Consider the following 25302-nt stretch of genomic DNA (forward strand, 5'->3'; position numbering starts at 1 on the left):
TCTGGGAATTGCTTCTGTTGGTGCTGGCCATGCACTGGTTTGTGTCCCAGCTGGCTTCAGGACATACAGGATCCTGCCATTTCTGAAAGAGAATGCTTTCCATTTTTCAAATACTAAAACTAACATAGAGTTCTGACTTGCTCGTTTAATTACGGAGTCAGATTGAGTGTCTCAAAAGAGTGACAGGAAATTCTTAACCTGTATTTTCTATTTTTGTGCCTATGAGAATAGGAAAACATAAAGATATTACATATAGCTGTATCCAGTTTTTAGTGAAAAATGTGCAACAAAAGGAAACCAAGGCATTTTTATTTAAATGTCATCATTTATTTTCATTTAAAGCTTCAGTTGCTTTCTCATCATAGAAATGATCTTTCAAACTCTGAGTAATGCTGGAAGGGACTGAAGCTTTCGGCAGGTGGCATAACTGCTTACGTCGCTGCTGTCTGGTTCTGTTGCAGCTGCTGAGCACTTTGATCTGATCACAGCAATCAAAGTGTCGTTTCCCTTCGGTGATGCACTGTGTTATTCTCCTCCATGTATGAGATACTGTGCTCTGCGTAAAAACATGGTAAGGAGAACAACTAAAATGTGAGATAACTAAATCTCACTTCATAAAAGGTGTTCTTGACTTTATTCCAGTCTTAGACTGTGCATTTAAGAAAATACCACAGTAATTAGCTGCTTCAACTAGAGTGCATGAAGTGTGAAGCGGAGGGAGAGCTTGCGCTGGAACAGCAGCCACGTAGCAATCTGTTCTGAGCATCAAAACTTAAAGGCAATTATTTTGAGGGGGTATCTTTAATTTTAGGTGGGCTTGACACATTTAATGATATGTATTTTTATTCAAACAGCCTGAAAGCATGCAGAAAAATACCGCAATGGCATAGAGCAACTGTGCCGCCTAGTGGGCAAAGGCTGCTGCCAGGGGCTGTGTGGGCTGGGCTGCAGTGCGATTATCTGACAGCTCCTAATGCTGTTTTAGATACTTGATGAGTATACAACCTTCTCGTGGACAAGAGACTGAGTTAGTGTAAGATTGTCGAGTCTGGGTAGTTCTTACATGTAATGTTCACCAGCATAGATTGACTGAGAGTCCAAGCAATGTTTAGAAGTGACCTGCACCTGTGGTGGCAGGTGGGAAACAACAAACAATTTGTAGTATGAATTGTTGATTCCAGCTTCTGTTGTTCAATATATCATCAATGCATTCATTATCATAAAAGATCAGAGAGCAAAACAATAGATGTGGTTGCTTTATCTGAGGGATGCCTTGCACATTTAACGAGTCTACCTAATGTCAGACTCAATATATTAAGTCAGGCAGCTGGCTATAAGAAGCAAACAGACCCTCATTGAGGGAGGCCCCTCATGCTTCTTTTGTTTGTGCTCATTTGCTCTACTGGAATGGACACGAGAAGCATGAATATTTAAATACTTCACTGAGGCTGGGAACCATCTAAGCACAATTCTGTGGTTTATTTTTCCTCTCCTCCTCTTCCTCAAATAGTAAACCTCAAGGGCCATTTATCATACTCCTTTGCTTGATCTGTATCAAATGTTCATCTAAGTTTGAACAGAGGTTAGAATGACAGAGCTTTCTTGGTTATTATTGTGTTTAATGTGCAAAAGCTGACATCTAATAAAATGGTTAAAAAGTCAATATTCATTTATGAGAGTTGCATGTTTTAGTGATTGCTGTCCAATGTTCCCTCACCCCCAGCAGAGTGCCTCTCTCCCCAGCAGTGAGTGCTCTCCCCAAACTGCATTTTGTTGCCAGCCTTCTGCAGGTTTGGCAGCAGTTTGACTTTGGATGCAGAATGCAGAGCCTCTGGCTGCATCTAGAGGAGTGTGCACACAAAGAAACAGATCAAAAATACTTCAATATAGCAGAAAATGTAGTCAACTTGCACCTCTGTTTCTTGGAACTGCCTGTCTGGTATATCAGCCTAAATTGAGAACATCTGACTTTTGAGTAGATATATCAAGAGAACAAAATCAATGGACTTTTTGCATGGTAGAAGCAGGAGATAATGGGCCAGCGGTAAATTCAGCTTGCTACAGTGACACTGTCACTCCATATCAGTTCACGTGGGAACTGGCCCTGCATTCCTTGTAGAATATGGAGCACCCGGTGTTTATGCTGCTGTCACTCAGGCTTGGGAGAGGAGTAGACACAGTGTATTAGCAAAGAAATGAAGACATGCTCAGAAACTGTAAAAATAGCATCAGCCCTCTTACTGTAAATGAACTATTTTTCAGCTGTTTATATGTGAAATGTTAATTCTGAAAAGAAACAGAAAAAAGAGAAGAATCTGATTCCTAAAATAAAAGTTTAGAGTGAGAAGGTGGGATATAGCAGCTGTGGTCCTTGGCCCATAATCCCATTCATAGCCAAAATTCCAGGTGACCTCAGTACAACCCGTGTAATAAAAGGGGTGCAGGACCAAAACCAGTCTTTGAAGGGCCCTTTTCCTTTGTTTGAAAAAACTAGGAAATACGTAGAAATAATATCCTAGCTTAGGGATAGGAAATGGAGTGCGTGACCTTATAAGCTTCTCTGCAGCTGGATTCCCTCTTATATTATGATCTGGGAGTTTTGCTACATAGTTCCCATGACCACTCCCTTTAATGTTAGGCCCTGCAAATCCCAACAGAACCACGTACTGAGACACAGAGATATGTATCTTCTCTTATTGTGAGATACTTCCTCATTTTCTTGAGAAGTCTCTCATCAATTTTTTGGCATGCAAAAGTAGATTGCAAAAAGTGAGATTTCAGAATTGAAGTATTGAAAGAAATAAAGGCAAAATTTAAATGGGCAGGGAAGATGATTTCTTTCCTTGTGCCTTTTGTTTAGTCAGCAGGCAGGAGGGAATGTGAATCTGCTGGGGAAAGAAGGGTTGAAAGCAAAATGTTGGCCTTGCTGAGAAGCCTCAGGTATGGAAGTTGGAAGCAGGCATTTACACTCTGTTGCTGTCTCCTTACCAGGATGAGATGTACAGTTCTTCACTGCTCCTATGGTAACTGGAAGATGATCTGTGCAAAGTCTGCAAACAACCAGAAGTACAACTGGCCTTATTACAAGTGAGGTTTATTGAGGATAGAAAAAGGATACCCAATGCAAACAGGAAGACTGTTGTATCTCAGTGAGTGATACCATGTTGAGTTCATTTAGGTTTCATTCCAGTCACTGCTGGAATTAGTTTTGTTGATTACTTTTGGTTCTGAATGGTAATTGCTGTGGTGGCAATACAGACTAAATGAACTGAGGATAATGTATGACTTCTCTTCTTATGCTGGCAGATCTAGTTAGCAGCATGGGGTCTCCATATAAGTGAGAACTTATGCTGATTTCTTGCTACCTGCATTTTGTTTTTTCCCCCAACTCTGACAGTGTAGACTTTTTACTGATGTTTTGGTTTTCACAGCTTGGCAGACAGATGATGGAAGTTGCATTTGCCTTTAGGTATTCTGTTGGGGAACCCAGGCTATTTTAGCACCTCATCAGGTTGCATCCAGATTGCAAAAAAGTAGCAGTTTTTACCTTCCCTTGTATTAGTAACACAAGTGAATTGCACTTAAATTCTGAGACAGAAGCTATGGGTGACTGAACGAAGCAGTGCAAGCAAGCAAGCAGGTTAAAGTTTACCTGATAGAAGTGGGATGGGGAAGAAGACTGCTAAGTAGGAGTTATTAAGGCAGTCATGACATGAGCTTGAAAAGGCTAACGTGATATGCAAAAAAGTATGTTTGCCTAATCCAGAAATTTAGTAAAAGCCTCTTGGCAGCTATGTTCATCCATAACAGTTGGAGAAAATTATTTGTAGATTAGCACATGCTCTGGTGTGCAAAGACCTGTTTTAATAGACTGGGCATTCTCAGAGGTGGCTCCTAGTTGCTTGACTTGTCTGCCTGTTCCCAAATTTGTTCATATTTTGGGTAACTTCCCTGGGCTTGTAGAGAGCATATCTTCTGTGAGAATATGTTTGGGATTTCTTATTTCTTTCCTTTTTAAGAAGCTGGCCATATACGTTGTAGTTTTAAATATATATACATATTCTCTCTCTCTCTCTCTCTCTCTCTCTCTCTCTCTATATATATATATATATATATATGTACACATATACATTGTAGACTTCTTTTTCTCTATGGCATAGGTTCTAAGGGTCAGCTTAACAAGTTCGTTAGGGTGCCTAAGGGCATAGACTGATGACTTATAAAGATATCTAAACAGGCAAAGTGCTTAATTGCCATGAAGTTTGTAGAGTTCTATATACATCAGAAGAAATCAGTATATATTTTTAGTGTCAGAATCTAATGAGGTGTAATATGGAAAATTCCTGAGACACTATGTGCTGAGAAGAGAGGGCAGTCCCTCTCTACCTGATCCTCCTGGAAAACCTATTTTGCAGGCTTTCTGAATAGCAGCTGAGGAGGGATAATTTGATGTAGTGCTTATGCTAAATGATTTGGATGCAAGATCCTGGCTGGACAATAGCAATTTTAGGCTTATGACTGCACATGCTTTTTCATCACGTCTCTCTAAATAGTTATCCTTTCAGAACTGATACTGACTGGATTTTGTTTCTGTATTGTATAAAAGCTTCTGTGAAAGAAAGTCACATATTGGCCATTCTCCATCAAATACCAATAGGTCTAGATTAAACCTCCTTACATCAAAAAATGGATTATCTGATTAATTTTTATAAGGAATAAGGAGAATAGCTCATTTTTTAGAAAATCTTTTTGGTTTCACTGGAAAATTTTCAGCTCTACTGTGTACCACAGCAGATGCGTCGATGACAGATAATTCTCAGTGGGAACAACTGATATTTGTTTTTCGAATGCCAAAGCCAAAATTGTAAATTGGGGTCTAAATTTTGCATAACAGTGAAATCTCTCCCTCTTTCTCGTTCTCTGGAAAAACTGAATTAATGATGAAGGGAACGTGAGATGTAGTCTTTGCAGCTCTAATAGCAGGAACTGCAATAAATTGCACTTGTTTTTTACTTCAAAAAAGAACAGCAGCCTGCATAAATCTATTACTGCTTTGTCACATAATTTATCAGAGCTGTAAAAATTGAAAACAGAGCTATTGAAAACATTAAGCTTATTACACTAAGACTTCTGCTTTTCAGTCTCCTTCATTTTTTACTGTGTACTTAATTTTACAACCCTGATGTATTAAAAAAAAAAAAAAAAAAGCTATTCCTGGAATATGGGGCATTATTTTCAAAAGCATCTAAGATCCCGAAAGGGGGTTGGACAACTGGGCCAGGTTTTTATGATAACGACAGAAACCAGTATGTTACGTAATCAAATTTATATTACAGTTGGTGAGAGCTGGTGCATAGTCATTCCTGAAATCCCATCATTTTTTCTGTGCAGCTTTCGATGCCTAGATGCATCATAAAAATCTGATCTAAAGTAACTCAGATACAGACATATTTTGAAAATGGGAGATTTTAACTTCCTATTCAGCTTCTTTTGGAGAAACATACAAATCTCTTTTGTCGCATCTTCCTTTGAGAATCACAAGGAAATCTGTTAACCTGGAAAGAGAATCCAGTTTATTCTGTTCCTGGGCCTTGTTGTGAGCACACAACAGTGATTCTAGAAGCTCTAGTCCACTGCATGCAATGTACGGGAAAGAGAAGCTGAAACCTTGCAGATGATCCAGACCAAGTGAAAATTGCAAGAGCCATGGTGGAGAAAGCTGCTTAATTTGATGTCAAGCACTGAGGGAGGCTTGATTCAAGGCACAAAACCACAAGAAAACACGAAAGCAAGATTCTTTATGAAGATTTATTTAGAAAAACCACGTTGTTTGGGAGTCACTGTTACATAGCGTGGTAATTCCCTTCCTCTTGAGTAATATGCACCACACTGTGCGCATGCAATTATTTATGTTCCGGAGATAACACCTTCATCTAGCATTTGACATGTACACCATACTGTCCTTAGTGCACACTACGATACACGAAAATGTTAGGACATGCACAATGTTGAACTTTTCTATGGAAAAAATGTATAAAAAATACAAACCAAACCTAAGCTGTCAACATGAGAAGCAATGTGCAAAAGTAGACAAAGTTACTCCTGAATGTTTGCTTAAGAAAAAAAGGACTCATGTCCCTGTGTCCCATTCAGTTGGAAGTGTAACAGACGTTGTTCCAAAGTGGAACTTTAAAAGGAACTAGTCACATCCTGACCCTCTTCATGTAAGTTGCGGGGATTTTAACCAACTAAATCATCCTATATTCAAGTTTATATGAAAATCCGTTGTTGTCACCAGTAAGGGTGCTGATTTGTTGTTGTTGTATTGAGCAGACACTTAGATTGCCCTAACATTTGATTTGCGACGCTCAGATAGTGACCAAGCCCTTGTGTGGAATGTGCAGAAGAGGGAGGACAGCGATGTTCCCTGGGCAGGCCTGGCAGTGGCCGTGCTGGACCCGCTGGCCAGACAAACGGGCCAGGTATTAGGAGCTTGCCTCACACGTGTTGGCAGGAGACAGTCCTCCGAGGTGCCCAGCCAAGGGGTGTAAGCTCCAGGCGCTGTCTGCTAGTGCATAGTGGGGCTAGTGTTTGAGTTCCTGCTCTCTAGTGCCTGAGGAATCCTCCCTCTAGGAGAAATGCGCCTCTGAAATAGCACAGCAGATGAAGGCAAGAGAAAGCCACTGGGCCTTCCCAAGCCAGTTACCTTGGTCTGTGTAGCTGATGTGGATGGAACCAATCCATCCTTATAAAACTGCTGCATGCAAATACCAACCCTGTAGGTGGCAATTAAGACTAGAAATGGATTGCACTTGTTTCCCTTGAACATACATACACACCATCCTTACAAAAAAAAAAACCAATTACAAAATCATTAAAATACATTAAAAAAACAGTCATAGGGACTTGGGATTTCCCTGCTTGGATCAAACAAATGAAGAGGAAAATATGGATAGTGTGATTCTAATCACTGAATTTTGTCAGCATCCAAAATCATTTGGCTTTGGAGATGAGGCTTTTCTACCCATGTGACTTGATGCTGCAAGTCCATTATCACCCTAGTAATCCTCATGCTTTTAAGGGCTGTTTACTTAAGACCATGCAGAGTTATGACTGTGTTACAGAACTTGACATTTTTTAATGGAATAGCAAAGCTTTTCACAGCAAATCTGGCATGGATCTAGGGAAAATCTCAGCAAGACTCCCTCATGTGTTGTGTTTTTCACTTGTGAAGCAAAAGTTGTAGCCTTAATCTGAGGAGGTAAACTGTGGATACTGTACTTTAGACTCCAATTCAACAGAGCACTTTAGAAAATTACTTTTAAGTTGGATCTAGGTGTACATGATTCAGTTAGGGCTCAACTACGAAGATCAGAATCCCACAGGAACAGTGCTGCCTTGGACCTGCTCATTTCCATTTCAAAAGGCACAGAGGGAGGTTTCCTGCCACTCGATTGCACTGCTGTTAGGCTCAGGAAAATGTCAGGCTCGGGGGAGTATGCCAGCCAGCTGCTTCTGGGCCTCCCCTGCTTTCTAGGCCTGGGTACCCAGCTGTGCAGTGGATCACAGCTCTCCCCTAGGTTGGGAGTGCAGCGCAGTGACGCTGACCTTCCGAGTCCCGCTGCCACCAGTGTGGGTGAAGCAAGGCAGCTCTGGGAGAAGACACTAGTGTTTTGCAGGAGCGTGTTAGCTCCAGGGAAATTCCTGCAGCTTTCTGAAAGCACAGGGATCAGTGAAACACCTAACCAGAGTCTCCCTTAACTCTTGCAGTATGTTTCATTTTAATCAAAAGGAACCTCTGGCTGTTCATCAGAGACAACGGTTGGCAGTGATAAAGCAGTGGTAGAAAATAATGTTTTGGACTGTGAAATACATAAAATAAAACATTATGGACTAAATTCCTACTAAAATTTTTATGCTGTTGAGCATTGGGGTTAGCTGCTGCTTCACGAGTATTTTCCACTGGCTTAGTAACATGTACAGCAACTGAGTTAAGGCCTTGATTTAGCAAAGCGGTTGTGCATATGCTTAAATCTGCCCTTATTCAGCTAAGTACTAATGCAAATACCTAAGTAAGTGCTTTATGATACAAGGACAAACCTGAAATGGTCTCTATAAATGAAAGTTAGGTAGTTGGTACAACTACGCTCTTACTGTTTTTTTCCTGGTAGCACAGTTGCTGTCCTTGATTAACTATTTAATTAATCTTTACCTAAAAGGTCCTGAGTTCTATGTACTAACAAATGCGCATAAATACCAGAACTAAAAAAGGTCAAACACATGGCTCAAAGCAAAACAAATACTGCTGTAAACTGTGCATTCTAGTCACAAATAAAAACTCATTGGACTAGAAAAAAACTAACGTTTAAGGTATCTAGGATTGGCAACGCTAATACTACCTTCCATTGTGGAGTAAGGTTAACAAATCAGTGTAACATTGTGAAATGATCCCCCTAATGAACCTCATCTTATGTAAACAAGTAGGCTTTGACAATGCTTACAAACCTAGGCGTGATCCTGCTCTTGGACACGGATGGGCAGAGACCCACACAAGGTAGCAGGGCTCTGTCGAACACAGAGTTCCTGCTGTCCAGGTTGGAGAGCAGGAGAGAGGCCCATGGGTGTGATCCTGCAACCTTGCACTGGCATTACTGGAGCATCACATTGAATTCAGCAGGACTACGTACATAAATTAGGATTATTCAAAAATGTAAGGCATTGCAGGACTTGGCCCTAGAATTTCCTTTTAAGCAGAGCATCCCTTATCCATACACAAGATTATACTTTAACATGGCAAAAAGTGTCTAAAATAAAGGTCAGTGTCACCGTATATTATGCTCACTAACACCATAACATTCTGCTTATTGGCTTCAGATATTGTAAAACAACTTTTTCATTAATATCAAACCAACGATGAATTTTTCTCATAAAAGTTCAATTAACTGTGAAAGTTAAAAATGATCAGGCTGCATTTTCAAGGTTAAAAGGGGACATTAACAGAAATGAGCAACTCCCATTATAATGGTTTTCCAGTGTCTTCCCTTCTGACCAGTGAACACTGAGATTGCAGTTGTTGGCTGCCTCCAGTCGGGTTTTGCATCCTCCGGCATGGCTACAGCCGCTCTCCTTCCACTCGCTTTTTACGAACTGCACCAGTAGAACAAGGGAAGAGTGTTCAATATGGCTTTTCTGAGAATCTAAGCATTTTCTCAGTGGCACTCTATACGCCCAGTCACGTGAATAACAATGAAGGGGCTTCTACAAGCATTCTATTAAAAATTAAAGCAAAGGATCTGAGTGAAAGAAGTGAATTCTTGCTCAATTTTTATCTCAGTTCTTGCAGAGAGAAACCCAAGCTGAAGCCAGTGAGGATTTGCCTCAGTGAAGGCATCCCAGTTTGACACTACAGTTGAAGTGGAATTGATTAGTAACACATAGGGTCCATTTTTTGCTGTAAGCTACTCCTGCTCAGTCAGCTCCTCTATGTTTTGTGTATTGAGCATGTAGGGCAAAATACATCACATTTACTCAGGTAGAACTTGCAAAGCTTTATTTTTTATTTTATTTGTTTATTATAGTCTTTGCCTGTGTTTGGTCACTCAGGCAAGTAAATCTTTTTGGTTCCCTTGCTGGCCAGAGTTGGCTCTCTCTACTTATTGTGTACAACAACTGACTGGGCAACTGGGAGCCTGGCTGCTCCAAGGGAAAGGCTCCCTTTCCCAGCACAAGTAGGAGAAGAATAGTGGCTCTTAATCACAGTAAGATATTTGCTATTCTCTACTCTTGAGGTGATGGAGGTATATATCACTCCTTTTATATAGCAGATTGGATGTTACAAATTTAGAAACCAGTCTTATGCATGGGCAGAAATTGCTATGTCTAAGCAAGTCGGAGCTTGGCTCACAAGAAAAAAATGATGAGTGGATGTAGTAGCATCTTACCTAGATCATTGTTTTTAGTAATAGCTGCTGCCACCCTTGTTCTTGGCCCTTGCTTTGTGAACTGGTATCCAAACTTGAGAATCTTGGAGTTTTCTTCCAGCATCTTGGCAATCTCCATCTCTACAGCTGTCCCCAGCTGCTGCCTCTGTTGATGATGAGATGCAGTGTCCCCAAAAGAAAATAAAATATTTATTCTCAAATGAGAGAGAAAGAGAGAGAGGTGTTATATTCCAGTATCATACTGCAAACTCCAGAGAATCCCATCTCTGGAGATTTTGCTCTAGGTTTTATATTTGGCTTCGACCAGTTTTATTTAGATGTTTTCCATTGTTTGGTTGCATGGGCATAGGACATGAGCTGCAAAATGAGTGAGCCACCGAAGGCTGCCTTGCCTTTGCCAGACCCTCTGGGATAACATATGGAATCTATCTAGAAGGGAAACAAAGCGGACGCAGGTTCAGTGCTCTCTCTTTACCTGGTTGTCAATTTTAATCTCTGTCAGGGATTCGTTCTCTTTTAGTGCATCAATCAGTGCCAGAATACCCGTCCCAGTGATGAAATTGGATTCTACATTCAGACTCTTCAGCGTTTTGTTCACTTTCAACATATCTGCGAATGCCTGAGGGCGCAAAAAGAGGGAATATGAAATCAAATTCCTGAAAGCTTCAGGAAGCAACAGAGAATCTGCAAAACATAGCTTAGAACCGACAAAGAAAGAAGAGACAAGTAGGCTCTGAATAACATAGAGGTGGAACAGAGTAGATACCCTGCCAATATACATTGTCACAAGGAAATTTTGCAAGGGAAAATGAAGGATGCATCCTACAGCAGACATAGCCCTACTTGAAAATTGGTATTTTTTTCCAAACAGTGTTTATACTTACAATAGCTACAGGGTCATTGCTTCGAGTAGCTGCAAGGCTGAATGTCTTCACGTGGGTATTGCTTTCCAAAGCTTTTGCAAATTCTTTCAGTGTTGGAATAGGAATATTCTGCATTAAGAAAAAGATATATCCAGTAATAAGGAAAGCGAGTCACATCAGTAGACCCTGATTCTAATTATTACCAGACTGATTGATTAATAGCTGCATGCAATAGTATGCAATTTTATAATCCTCAGTGCTTTTAAGAGTATGTCAGAGTGGACGACTCATTCTTCGCTCCTAGCTGCCCTCTGAGACCCAGTGGAGGCCCATGGGAGGATGCTCTGTCTGTCAGCACTGCCTCTAATTAGGTCAGGCCAGTGCAAGCACGTGACTGATCTCTGAGCTCCTTTCCTATTTTGCTGCTGGTTGTTCAGAGTCTCCACATCCCAGCCCCTCCTCTATTTGCATGTGTGGGCTAATTGAATTAGACCAGTGATGATTATGTAGTGCCCATGAGGTATCTTGCTTTATGAGCAACTAAAGAAAGGCAGCCAGAGGGAATCACTCCTTGGGCTTTTAATTGGTATCTAATTCAATAGCAAGCACTGATAACCTTGAAGCCTCTAGAACAATTCCCTCCACAGTCCTTTCCTGTGTCCTGCTTTTCCTATATACAATAAAGAGAGGACAAATTTGAAGATAAAAGACAAGGGCTTTGGAAATATTTCAGTAAACCATCCTATGATGACAGAAATGAAACCACAGCATCTACCTTTATGTTGTTTAGATTAACTTCTATGAGACTAGGATCATTTGCTTTTATTCTTTGTAAACTTGCTTCCACATTGGTTGGGTTGGGTGGCTCCTCAAAAATAGGCTTCACCTTTTCACCTTTGACCACATCTGCAACACAAGATCTCATTACATTTTGACATGAGAAACAGGCTTTGTCAGAAACGATCTGGCTTTTCAACTCTCATTTAGGTTTGTACTGTAGTGTTCAAGCAAGAGTTTATAGTAACCAAAAAACTTGTAACCAGGAGGATTAGATTTATATTCCTGCCATGCCATCTGCACCTTCTGTGCATCCAGAAGCGTGGCACTTGGGAATGCAGTCACAGTGGCTGGGCAGCATTGTCCAGGAAAAGAGGAAAATTCCTCCTTTCTGCATGAAAGCGCCAGTGCAACTAATTTGAGCCAAAGTAGCTTTTAAGACTAATATTTAAGATCTAACATACTGTAAGGGCTGCTGTGTTCTTAGCCTAAAATCTGCAAAGCAAGGTGCCCTCAGAACACACTTGTTACATTAGTGAGAAAATGCACCTCACAAATAGATTATGCTAATGTAAAGGAACACAGTCAGGAGGCCCCTCAGTTTCCTCCTTTGGTGTGATGCTGTCAGCCTTACTATAAATTCAATTAGCTCTTGTAAAATTGCAGCATCTGCACTTTCTAAATAATAAAACTATCAAAGAATGAAAAGAAAGCCTGTCTGCCAACACCAGAATTTATGAAGTCTTTGAGTATATCTGCTCCAAAGAGATACAATTTTTAATGTTGGCAGTTATGAACTATAAATATTCTTAGAGATGCATAAAAATCATAGTTTAGAACACAATTAGTACTTCTAATTCCCAGGCATATAGTTGTGGAGATTAATTTCTAAGCCCTGACCACCCAAGCCACTAGAGGCAAGAAAGGAATATGTTACTGACCACAAGTATGTTTAAACCTTTTTATTTTGTGCTGCAGATAGTAAGTTATTTTGAAATCTTGTGCTCAAGTCTCAATGTACTATGCATTTCTGGTCAATGCCATGGGTAAAAATTCATATCATGGGCCAAAGCAAAATCAAAATATTGTTTAAAGCTCATACTGTTGGTAAAAATGAAGTGATACGTAAACCTTGAGCTGGCTTTTACTCTGCTTGCTTGTACCTCAACTAATTTTTGCTAATTCCCTGAGAGATTTCACATATGCATGCATAATATTTCAGCTTTCCTAACTAGTTGGAAATTGGAAATTGCTAATAAAATGCATTTGAAGCATTTACCACATCTTGGATTCATGGCTAAAAAGAACAGGCAAAAAGCACAGCATTTTTGTACCTGTAGAAACAGCCTGCTGAGCCAGGAACCAAGGAGAGACCTGGACCCTGTCCTCAGGTTCAATATGCCAGTCTAGAGTTAGCAGTAGTTTTCTTTTTTTCTCTTCTACTTATTTTTGCTTCATGTGCATTTTATCTTGTTTCTTTAATCATGGTATTGTTTTGCCATATTAACAGGCAACTTTTGAGATCTGCCTACTCCTTCTACTGAAACATTTCACTTGGCTAGGGAAAGGTATTGCTTTTGGACCAAAGAACAAAGTGATCTGACAGGGTGATTTTCTGGTTGTTAAATCTGTGATTGGAGCGTAGTTTAGCAGACTCACATAGCTAACATTTTGACTCAGTACAACAAAAATAGTCCCAAATCTGTGCAGATTAGTAATGCATGCAGTTGCCTGTTATGAGATAGATGGCAGCTTGTACAGGGCCCCATTGTGGGGGTTTGCAGAGCAGTCTTAATCCTGAGAAAAATGAAGAGACATGGTATCCTGCTCCTACTTTCCTACCTCCCCTTCCTTCAGAGAAGGATGGAAATGAAAGTCCTTGGTAACTGCCTTGCAAGAAGAAAGTATTTTTTGAGTATTGCTTCCTGTAAGTTTATTAAAGAGCATTCTACAACTTTGTCTTGAAAAGCAAAGTTTAGCCTGCTTATATCCCTGAGCTTGGAGGTGAAGAGCTCTGGATCTAGGCTTGGCAGCTTTTAAATCAAGAAAATGTGACAAGAAAATCCTGGAACTCGCACTTACATGTTTCTTCCCCCTAGCATCCTGTCAGTTGTTGAGCTAAAATCTGATATGCCAGAATATATTTTATTTAGTATGAGCACTTCTGGTTTTGTTTTGAATAACTGTTTTCCTACTTTCTGTTTTTATTTTTTTTTTCCTGAGTGATTATGCTTTCTTTGGACTGTACCTAAGAAGTCACATAACAGACAAACTATAAAAATATTTAAATATGCCACTGCTGATCTGAGGTGGAAGTAACAGATCATACAGAGTAGCCAGGGTAGTAATAGTGTCATACAGCCTTTGCATCATTCTGAATGCAGATTAATGTGAATTTGGCCAGAGACATGACCTTGCCAGAAATTCTGCCAAGCTAGAGCCTAAAAGTTACAAGTCATTCTTCAGTTACACATATATATATATATACTTAGTGTGACATTGTCTCACCTGCAGTGTGGCCTTGTGGCCTCCTCTTAGCTACACTAAGCTACATAGAGCTTAGTGCAGTATGTTTTCTGTCTCATGCCTAAACTAAAGTGCAATAAATATATATGTATCTAGGCTTCTTAAATGCTCCCACTCTTTCAAGCACCTCTGCAGAGCCAGATGTGGCTTCCTAGGAAAACAAAGCACCTTATGAAAGATTTATTTGCATTTTATTGTTGTCATTATAGATAATGAATTTTTAGATTATGTTTGCTTTAAAGAGCTCTCCTTCATGATTAGTTGGAACAATCAAGGTTCAAGGTTCCAAACAAGTAAGGCAAAGTTACACTAAATTAGACCACTAGACCCAACCCATAACTGTATAATTCTCTAAAGATGACATATAGCCCATAAGAGAAAGCTGCTTGCTTACTTCTCATGCTTCCTTTCCCATCTTTACTGCGGGCTCCTGCTTCATCAAATTTTGGGTTGTTAACCATGTTGTGCACTCCAAGAACAGCTACAAATGTGTAAAAAACAGCAATAGAATACAGTATTAATAGCAGAAACAAATTTGCAGAAAAATGTCTACTACAAATTCTAATTTAGGTCTCTAAGCAGATAACCCTTACAAAGTTGTGACTCTCTGACTGCTTATTGGGTTACTCTTTAGGGTCTAAATACTATAAATGTAGACATTTTTAATAAAGGTCATCAAACAAATCAATCATTGCAGTATGCATATCATAAAATCCTAGAAATGTCAGCTGGAAGGGACCTCTGGGGGTCATCTTGTCCAGCTTTCCACTCAAGCAAGATTGTTGCCAACACTAACTCAGGTCAGTCATGGTTTTATCTAGCTAGATCTTCAACATCCAAGGATGGAAATTCCACAAGCTCTTTGGACAACTCATTTCAATGCCATTCTACTCTCCTAAAGATTTTTTTTCCTAATAAACAATCCAAACTTCTCATTGCCCCTTCTCTGTTTTCTGGCACAAATGAGATGTGTTTGACTTTATATGTGGTTAGCTTAATAGGTTTGCATTCATTGTAATCCTACAGTTTCCTATAGAAGCACACAGATACTAACATGGTTGGGAAGAAAAAGAATATATTCCAGTGCATTAAAATAAATAGCGAAGATATAAACTATCATGAGAGAAATTACAAAAGAAATCAAAATTCTGTAAAAGAAGCTGTAGGGAAAGTTATCTTTCATACAAATTAAATTTCATCACATCAGAGGATAAATCATGCAGTGCTTGCTGGTATTTCTCTAATTAAGTATCTGCTTGGACTTTATTCCATAGTATCATGCATGAGTTAAAAGTTATGGACTTAAGGTAGATTTTTACATTTATCATCAGATTTTTGTTTTGAAAAATACTTTTTGTTTCATAAGCAAATGACTTTTTAGTTGCTGCTGCAGCCTGTTTTCAAAACTCTCTTCAGTAGGTGTGTTATTCATTGTTGTTCATTAGACTTTGTTACCTATAAATTCCAGCATGAAATGGTGGGTACTGATCAGAGCTGAGGAAAACTTGAAACTTCATTCTATAGAAGAAGTGCCAGCTGCACTGTAATTCTGTGATTCTTGTGATACACAACATTGGATCAATCAGAGCCAAGACTATGATGCATCCAGAAATATATGTGTAGCCAAGAATCATAGAAGAAAATGGTGAGATAATGTCCTTCAATGAGATAATAAACTCTTAAAGAGCTTAAGTTTAATGTTGACCTAACCCAGAATAACATGCTTTAGACTAACCAAATACACTGAAATATTTCGTTTAGATTTTCCTAATGAAAAACAGAAAATTGTCAGTGGAATCGAAATTCTCCCACCAAATCCTTGTATAGACAAAAGCCACAGTGCATATACCAGGCACCTCAGACTGCTGAGGGAAGGATCCACTCGAACTGGGCTGAAGAAGCAGGAGAAGACAATGGTTCCATAGGGGCCTCTCAGCTCTGGCTTGAACAGCCATTGCTGGTTTCCTTCTTCCCAAGTCAGGGATTCAGATGATCTTATAGTAGTATTTTCAGATGTCATACCCATGACATGAACCCCTTGAGAGCCACAAGCAGCTCAAGAACTACAGATTGGCCTTTTGTACTGTAGGTTCAAATCTTTATTCATGTTTTTGTGAGAGGATGCACTTCAAATTTATCTCCTGTATGCACACTCAGGAATTTGGATTAAAGGAAAACAATTAGAAGTGGTAAGGATAAACCAGACTAGGCATAAGTCAGAATCTGTGTACATGTAACTCAGAGGCAACTAGTTTTCCTAATTCAAAGACATAGCTTCCAAATTTCCTCATGGAAACAGGATCTTCATCCATCACATCCTCTGACCAGTTCACACTGCCATATGGGGTGTTAAGAGTGGAGAGAGGGCAGCAGTAGTGCACTGCAGACAACATGGATGCAGTGGCATCAGTGGTCTCCACTAGAAAGCAAATACTTCAGTCTGCAACCGACCATCTTGACCCATCCCTTCCCCAAATCATATTAGCTGATATATCCTCTTCCCTTGCCTGCCACATCAGTTAGAAGTCAATGAGAGAGAAGGAATGCAGCAGTTATCAAGTCATAGGTGAAGTGCTCACAAGCAATGCGTGGCCCACAGGTTGACCCATGTCTGTAATAGTGAAATAGCTGGTTCCTGGGAGATGATAATGAGACATTCTTGGAGGAAGGTCCAAGCAGAGGAGAACTACTGTAGGGAGCATAACGATGTATTAGCTAACCTGCAAGGTCATAGAGCTCAGTGTCTGAAGCGCTGGCCAGGGCTTCTTCTAGTTCTGGATCCAGGGTCACCTTCTCTTCTGTACGAGTTTCTATGGGCTTTTCTTTAGGGATAAATATTTTTCCTAAGAGAAGAAAAAAGTCAGTGAGAAATGAATTATGAGACAACTCACTTGCCTCCTGGCAGTGGATGAAATAGGTCTGTGACAATAGAACTGCTTGGAAATATATCAAGTGCATGTTTTCTAGTTTCTTACTTGGTGCTATCCTCAACATGAGGACCTTAACGAGAGTTAAAAAGTAAAAGGTACAGACTTCTGCTCTGTATTGGTAATTATTAATATAGGATCAAATTTCCTAAAATCAATCCCCAGGAGTGGTGATAGCTGAGATTTTTCTGAAAGGCATCCTGTTGGCTTAAATAGGCAGAATGAGGTCTAGAAAAAAAGCTGGTAGAAGTCTCATCCTTATATTTATATGAGGCATCAGAGGCATTTAAAAACACCCAGTACAAGAAACTTTCAGTTTACCAAATTTCATTCAAGATCCTGACAACTCTACAAAGCTGTTCTCCTTGAGTAATGCTGTTTAATTCCTAGCCTTTGAATCAGTATTTCCCGTTTGTTTCCTGGTGATCATTCACATAAACAGCCTTCTCCTGATCACCTGTACAGACCTGAAAAGTCTTAACTGAACTGAACCACATCTTCTGAGGAAGGCTTGACCTATCTATTTTCATTTCTATCTCTCCTCATGTGCCACTGTTACACTGGTATTGGCAGGTATTTCCATGCAACGTTCCCAAAAGACTGAGATTATCAGTCCTTCTGCTGAAAAAAAACATAAGATAAATCCAGAAACAATACAAAACATCAAACTACTGCTTTATCCTAGTATTATAGTCAACATCAGCATTGTAATGATGCAACTACAAAGGCTTCTACTGATGTCCTTTAAGTCAGAGTTGGGGCTGCACTTCACTCACCAGTAGTGTGCCGGAGCTTTTCTCCCATTCAATGCTTCCATGTGCCAAACCCATATAGTAAGTAATATGTTAGATGGTACTATGTGCAACCTATGGTGTCATCTCTCTAATAATTCTGTGAATTCCCATTTTTGTTGTCCACAACTGAGTGGTTCCCCTTACCTTTGTCCCTTACAAGTAACTTTCAAGCAAGCTTTACTTAATGCCATTGTAATGAAGCTGTGATGACCTCTGGATGCAGGTGGCTTTGACCCACTGTAAACCTTAAATTGTCTTATTTGTACAGCTTTGTATGATCTAATTTAAATGCTTGAAGCACTTAAAAGGTTTCCTGAAATGGTTCTAAAATAGTTTTTTCACTGTCTCAGTGGTGTTATTTTCTCACCATTAATAAATACAGTTCTGATACTAAGTGTTGAAGTATATACCCTCTGCCAATGGCTTTTCAACACTGGCATCCTTCTGTGACTTCAATCTTTTTTTCCATTATGGTCCTAAGTATTATTTTTATGTAGGTAATAATACCCAATTCATTTACCTCATTTTACAAGTTTGTCTGCAGCAATCTTGTATGGTCAGCTTCTGTGAATGAGGTCACTGAATAGGCTCAGGAATGTTAATGGAAATTTATGAAATGCTCTTAAGGTTTACTGGTACAGAATTTAACTTATTTACTTTAGAGATGTTTGTACTGGGGTGAAATAATTTCTGAGTATGAAACTGGACAGAAGGTGATGTACAAAAACAAGTAGTGCATTTTATGATTAATTTTTCCCATGATATTTTAAGCTAGCCTTTTTTTAGGAAGAGGCTTTTAGGAGAGAAATCCTTTGTGGGCCAAAAAGTAAAAATCATTTTCACCTTCACCATTCACTAGATGATATGAATCAGAGACAGCAATATTGAACAAAAATCAAGTGGAGATTTGCAGTGAGAAATACTCTCATTCTGTGAAGATAAGTTAGTCATGCTCTCCAGATTTCATAACAGTGCAAGTGCTAAGATTAAAGACTGTCAGCATTACCACATAATTTTCATGTTGGAGGGCAGCCTCCAAGACATCATCCACTGAGTTTATGCACGCTTGGCTGGTGAGGTTGACATACAAGGAGACAATTCATGCATATATCAGGGGTTTGAAGACAAAAATTAATTGGAATATCTGAGTAAACAGTCAATAGTGTGAATAACTGACTGTAAAATGTTTTTCCTTTCAGATCACTGATGGGTTACACAAATTTCAAGTAATAAGTAGCTGGTTAACACCTTGACGGTATCCTACCTATCTGTATCCTGACTGGTCAGATTATGCCCTATACTTCACAGCAGCACAAACTAATATGAACCATCTCAAGCAGGTGGTAAGTGATTCTTGAAAGATGAGACCCAGACCCCAGCCAGGCTGTTACAAATCCTGACACACATCTCTGCTTTCACTCTGGTCTCGCCATGGCATCCATCACAGGGAACCCAAGACCCCAGAAGTCTCACAGGTGTCCTGCTCCCTGATTCACAGCAGCACTGACTATTCAATCCAGAGTTCCCTTAGAATAGCTATCCAGAGGCATCTCTTTCCATGTAATGCTAAAAACTGTCTAGGGAGTACTGACACTTCTATTTCAGAATCTCAAAGTGATACAAGCAGAGACTAAATAATATTTGATGTGGACACAGGACCCCAGGTCTTAGGTATCCTGAACATGGTAAATATTTCAGCTGGTGCTTCCCTATGTACTTGGGAACTGGATGGGCCAAATATCTTGTATATAAGAAATCCAGAGCTAATGGAAACCAGTACAGGCAGTTTGGGTTCATACTTTTTCCAGGCAGTTCACATGTATCGGAATACATGATTTAAGCATTTGTTTCAGGCATGTGTAATTCTTGGATGACAGCCCAAGTCTTTTTTAAATGTGTATATGATTCTCAATGATAGTTTCATTTAAAGCATTCTTGGCAAACATTTCAGGAAAAAAAATTCTATTACTGGTTAGATGAAGTATTTAAAAGGGCAAGGTCATGTCAAAGACGATAATATATATTTTTAATATATACGGGCCTTGCTGGCATTCAATGGGTTTATAAAAATATTCTTTTTCAGCTAGCTGGATAAGAACATACTTTTACATTAGCCCACTGTGAAGAGATTCTGTAGCATAATAGATACAAAGTAAAAGAATTTATGCATTTAGCTTATGATTAGAAATTAATTACCTTTCTGCCAAGGCCTGTGTTTATAGACAGCTATCAACCACTTTCCTTTCATTATTTTGAGGACAGGGTTTAAAGATCCAGGAGATGCCCCCGGCCCCATATCCATCATAAATTCATTACATAGCGTCATCATGCAATTCAGTGACAAAATAAGATGTGAATTCTGTCTTGCTTATTTCAGTGGTCTAGTGCCAATTTGTAGCTGTACTGCAGCTTAAATGTAAAATATATTATTTGCAGCCTGGAAAGAATAATGATTTTTTTTTATTATGTTATTTTTAAGTGAGATTTATGAAGAAAGGCTGCTCTTCTTGGTACTCTTTATATTGCTGTTTATATTCACGCTACATTGAAGGTGTTATATGAAGTATTCTTATATATCTTCATGGTATGAAGGTGCTTTATTAGAACACTCCATGTGAGGTGAATAATGTTGGCTGTGTTACATTTGCCTCCAAAATTCTTAGTATTCTGTACTGAGTTTTAACAATAGTACCTTATCTTTCTACCAGTGAAAAATGCATTGACAAGTTATGTTTTTACATGTCATATTTGACCAACTTCAATATTAATAACACTAAATTAATAAGCATATTTAGGTAGAGAAATAATATACTCTTGTGTTTATCTGCAAAATCTCCATTTCAGTAAAAATAAACTAGTAAGCAATAAAATACCATTGCATTTGTACACATGCACAGAAATGCAAAATATCTGGAATCCAAAGTGCTTTTCGTGAACATAAAATTGTAAGTGTAAATCAGTTCCCTGAAATTGTCCCTTCTGTCAAACTGGGATGGCTGCCTGTGGTGCCCTGGATGACGACTGAGGTGGCCTATATAACCCAGGGGACTTTCTGACTGTGAGTGCAGCAAGTAAAAGTTTGCACTGCTTCAGTATAACAGCGGACGATTCCAGTGTCAAACACTGCACAACTTATGTTCAAAGTGAAATATGATATGGTTCATCTTTTGCTCAAAAGAGCCTGGGGAAAAAATCTATTGAAAAACAGAGAGAAAGGTGTAGTAAAAAGGACTGAAACAAATACGGAGAGACTGAGAAAAGGAGAGTGAGCTAAGAGGAAGACAAATACTATGAAAAGAAGAAATAAACTGGGTACAGTCATAACACCATTGACGTAGTTTTGTCACTGGGTTTTCAGTAGGTTGTGATTTCCTGCATTACACAAATACCTCCTTTAAAGCAAAATTGAAGAAGAGCAAGGAAATCAGACATAAGCCTAGCTCCACCTACTTATACAACAATACGGCAATAGTTAACTACATATTCACACACGTGTATCTAAATATGTAGGAAAAACGTATTTATTGTTGTTTATAGGGAAGGAAAAAGAAGGAAACCAAATAGCATAATTGGCAGAATTTTATTAGTGTGGCCATAAAAAAAGTCAGCTTGAGGATTTCATCTTCAGTTGGAGTTTGTAACATTGGTAGCATCATTTCTGGCCTGTCTCCTCTCTGCTCTGCTTCTTATGTCATTTGTTTTGCTTCTTGTGTAATTAGACTTTTGCAAATAGATACAAATTGCTATGATTTTTATTTAGTAATGTTTTGTTCCTGCCTTGCACAACCAAAATGACTCAACAAAGTTAGTTGTAAAAATGTCCTTTCTATGTTTTATTAAGGACAGTTACTTAAATTTATAATACAAATACATTTTCCACTATAATTATAAAATAACAATGTACTTTCTTTTCCTATAAACTGAAATATAGATTATTGTACTTTTAAGAAAATATCTCGTTACATTCTTTACTTCTTATTTTTCAATGAATCATTGACTAGAGTGAGTTCCTGTTTATTCTCAGCTAGTAGTTGAGAACGCTGCATTGCCCTTAGCAGTGAAATTCAATAATCTTGGAATTCTGCCTTGCAGAAATCACAGACACACAGTTCACTTTTTCCATTTGCACTGTTCCTCCCTTTTGAGACTTACTTCAATTCCTCTCTACAAATATTCTACGCAAATGTAATTAAATTAATTTTTAATGGGAATACATTTGAATTATGAATAAGAAAACAGGCCAAGCTCAAATAAGTTTGAAGCTGCAAGCTAGTAGTAATTAAAATGCAGTATCATAACTGCTGTTCTACTGTTACTCTTGGATTACTGACTGCATATTGGATGCTTGAAAACTTAAGGTAAAGGAATAGTAAGATTGCAAAGTTAATCTTTCCAAAGTTGTTAAATCTGTTGTTGTGCATATACGCAAAAACCCAAGTACAAGCTGCCCAGCACCCTTCACTGTGATCAGCATGTTTGGTTTCTGCCATAAAACAAGACCCTTCTAAGAATGTTTCTGAAAAGTACACTTTCTCAAATAATAAACAAAAGCTAACCCATAACCTGTAAAACAGAAGATATCCCAGAATATTTTTCAGACCCTCACATGGATCCCCAGAGCAGTCAGGATCCCTGTGCCCCTACAACTGTCCTCAGAATTAACCCCCGGGATTAAGCCAGGCACCAACAGGAGCCCAAAGCTCTTCCATCTGTGAGCAGTGTCAGTAGAGGAGGACAGGCCCAGGTCTGGCAGGTCCTCTGGCACATCGGAGAATATTCAAAATTGGGCAAAACTAGAGTCCGCACTAATTACATTCCTCTGTCCTCTTTTCTCCCACCCTGCGTAGCCTTTCTCCCTCTGTTCCTTTTGTCACCTATTGTTCCCCATCCCGGCGTCCCCTCGCCTTAGGCATGTTTGAATTCTGATGTCTTTTCCCATCGCTACTACATCTCCTTTCCTCAGAGCAGCTGTGTCTCTCTCCTCACTGTAAACATCTTCATTCTACTCCTCCAAAATGAATCCCTCCATCGCTCTGCCCTCGCGCTGGCTGTTTCACTCCTTCTCTCCTTTGCAGTGCCCTCCAAAGCCTGGTGACCACAGTGGGCACCAGCAAACGTCCCCCTGCCCACCATCACAGCGCAACCACAGCTTCTCCAAAGAGCAATGTCAGGGACACAGTGTGGCCAGGTCCCGGGGGGCCGCCACCGTGGCTTGGGGGCTGCCAGCACGTGGGGGCAGAAACTCTGAGGGCATGACTAATACTCACTGCAGGAGGAGTATTTGGAGAATACTACAACAAACTGGATGTACAAGAAAGTACAGTATTTTGTAAAATGCCAAATTCAAGTAGGTGTCCCTGGGGATTGCAGAGGGCACACATTTCAAGTCCCCTCTTCAAAGCAGGGAGGCACTGCAGCTCATAAAAACAGCTGGAAAAATTTACTTTACATGGCTAAAACAATGTGTTTTCTCCTAATCTTGTTCTTGGAAACAGCTGACTCCTTTTTGCTGACACTTTCTAAAAACATTCAGCCTGAGGCAGAATCTTAGCATGGGAAATTTCAGTGTGAACTGTGTGAGTTTGGCAAAGTCATAAGCAATTAAAACAGGGTTTTACAAAAGAATGTGGAGAAAGACATTGACCATAGGCATTACTGTCAGCAACAGCAACACTTTTAATGTTTTAAGAGAATAACATCAGTACTAAATTTAAGCCTTGAAGAACAGGAGGAAGGTGACAAAAGTATAAATGAATGTATTTCAGCTTTGGGGGGTGAAAAGGCTCCCTCTGTCAATCCAAAAAGGATACCATGTCTCTAAGTTAAATCATAATGTTCTTATGTAGGGGTCTGTTACAGAAACCAAAATTGGATTTCACTAGTATCTACTCTATTACTATGGCCTTTGAAAATGACTGTCATTATTACTAGTGCTGAGTATTGATACTCTGCCTGGCAGAGCACAGCATGCAAGATAGGTGGTCTCTACCAGAGCAACTGAAAACAGAGGTTTGGCCGAGAGCGTTCTGGTTCAGTCATTATTTTCTTCCTGTTTCTTTTTATCAGTTGGCTGAAAATGTTAGCATTTAATCACATACAAGTGTGTGCCCCTTCCTTTTCCAGCCACAAATAATAATGGCCCAATCCACTGGAGTTTTTCCATGACTTTGATGAGAACTGGATCAGATCCAAAATGAAATGGTTTGGCAAGGATTAGAAGACCTTGTAGAAAACAGGGATAATGCTGAAGGATTGAAACAGCAATCCTTAAAGCAATTAAAAAAGGCATAGCCAACTTTTCATATCTAATGGTATTTCACAACAGAACTTTTTTCTCATTTACATCTCATTAGTATCATGTAGTAAGAGAACCACTGCACCAAAACAGAAACAGACATGTTGTTAATAGTATATATTTATATTACAGTAGCTCTGAGATCTTAACTGAGATCAGATGTACATGCACTCAGTAAAGAGAAAGACTCTAGCATGCTGCAACAAAGATAAGCAAAGAATAGATTATTCTTTCTAAAATTGGACAGCTTGGGGAAATTTGGGGACAATCATATAAGAAAGCTGTGAGACAACTGCAAAAAGGTCTCAAATGCTGAGATGCGAGGACATAAAATTATCATTTCTTCTTTCTCAGACCTTTCTGCCTTGAACAATAACTCATTCCTATTTCCTCTCGTAATAGTTATGTAGCATTGACATTGCTGTTCTAACATTTTGGGCTTGTAACATTACCCTGCTCTATCCCTGACTTTCTCAACCTTTCCTTTTTATTCTTTAACCTCTCAAGAACTTGCAAATGATACAGAAAAGGCTTCATAGTGATCTCAATGTGATAACCAGTTGCTCCAGCTATATATTTTAAATGCAGTGAGTCAGTCTGCATAACTTCTGTAGTTCATTGGCTTCTATGTAAGGATTTCTAGAGCATCTATCATAAATAGGAACTAATCCAAAAAATACACAAAATAAACACTTACAAACTGCCAATCGCTATGGCTACAATACTGAGTGCTTACTCCCTCTGCCTCCACTACTCATGAATAATGAAGCCACTGTTTATGGGAATGGCTGATTAACCAGCTGTGGTGCACAACAGTTCTTGAAAGCCACCAGAGCTTTTGCATGTGACAGACGAGAGCAGACATTTGTGATGGGGATACTCAAATGACGTACCTACTCCCTGGCTCATGCAGGTACAGATCAGGGAGAGGCAGATGCCTGAAAGGTCAATGGCTCTCAGAGAATACGGGGTAAAGTGGTCTGAACAAATGGCCCATTTGGTGGTGAGCTGATCAGGCTGTGAACACTCAGGTCCTTGTTCAGCACAAAACTAGGGGTTTGAAGGCTATCCCATGCAGGCTTAAAACCTTCCTTTTGTACAACAATTAATATAGGAAATTGCCAAATATGGCAGAGGGCCAAAACTCTAATGCTCACCATACGTTTGGTTGATTTTGCC

At 39.4% G+C, this 25302-nt stretch overlaps 1 protein-coding gene and 1 long non-coding RNA gene across 10 annotated transcripts in view; one reads left to right on the forward strand and one right to left on the reverse strand.

The window, feature by feature from the left end:
• Positions 1 to 25302, forward strand: part of LOC134144916 (uncharacterized) — a 55088-nt gene that overhangs the window by 21008 nt on the left and 8778 nt on the right. For 2 of the 5 annotated variants that reach the window (XR_009959516.1, XR_009959515.1), the window contains 2 exons: positions 462 to 571; positions 2992 to 3445. The exons of 1 other annotated variant lie outside the window; for it this stretch is intronic. This is a non-coding gene — a long non-coding RNA (uncharacterized LOC134144916). Of the gene's footprint in view, positions 1 to 461; positions 572 to 2991; positions 3446 to 19027; positions 19172 to 25302 lie in introns of those variants that run through there. 2 more of the 5 variants (XR_009959517.1, XR_009959518.1) reach the window with 2 other exon arrangements.
• Positions 306 to 25302, reverse strand: part of LOC134144914 (tropomodulin-2) — a 40859-nt gene continuing 15862 nt past the window's right edge. For 3 of the 5 annotated variants that reach the window (XM_062584231.1, XM_062584232.1, XM_062584233.1), the window contains 6 exons: positions 16828 to 16950; positions 14502 to 14588; positions 11580 to 11710; positions 10826 to 10933; positions 10417 to 10560; positions 9332 to 10086 (listed from right to left, as the gene is read on the reverse strand). In XM_062584231.1, coding sequence (XP_062440215.1) covers positions 9901 to 10086; positions 10417 to 10560; positions 10826 to 10933; positions 11580 to 11710; positions 14502 to 14588; positions 16828 to 16950 — 779 coding nt within the window. In that variant the 3' untranslated portion in view covers positions 9332 to 9900. Of the gene's footprint in view, positions 557 to 2988; positions 3051 to 5788; positions 9148 to 9331; positions 10087 to 10416; positions 10561 to 10825; positions 10934 to 11579; positions 11711 to 14501; positions 14589 to 16827; positions 16951 to 25302 lie in introns of those variants that run through there. The other 2 variants (XM_062584236.1, XM_062584235.1) reach the window with 2 other exon arrangements.

Source organism: Rhea pennata, chromosome 10 (genome assembly GCF_028389875.1).
Source record: "Rhea pennata isolate bPtePen1 chromosome 10, bPtePen1.pri, whole genome shotgun sequence".
Classification (NCBI taxonomy): domain Eukaryota; kingdom Metazoa; phylum Chordata; class Aves; order Rheiformes; family Rheidae; genus Rhea; species Rhea pennata.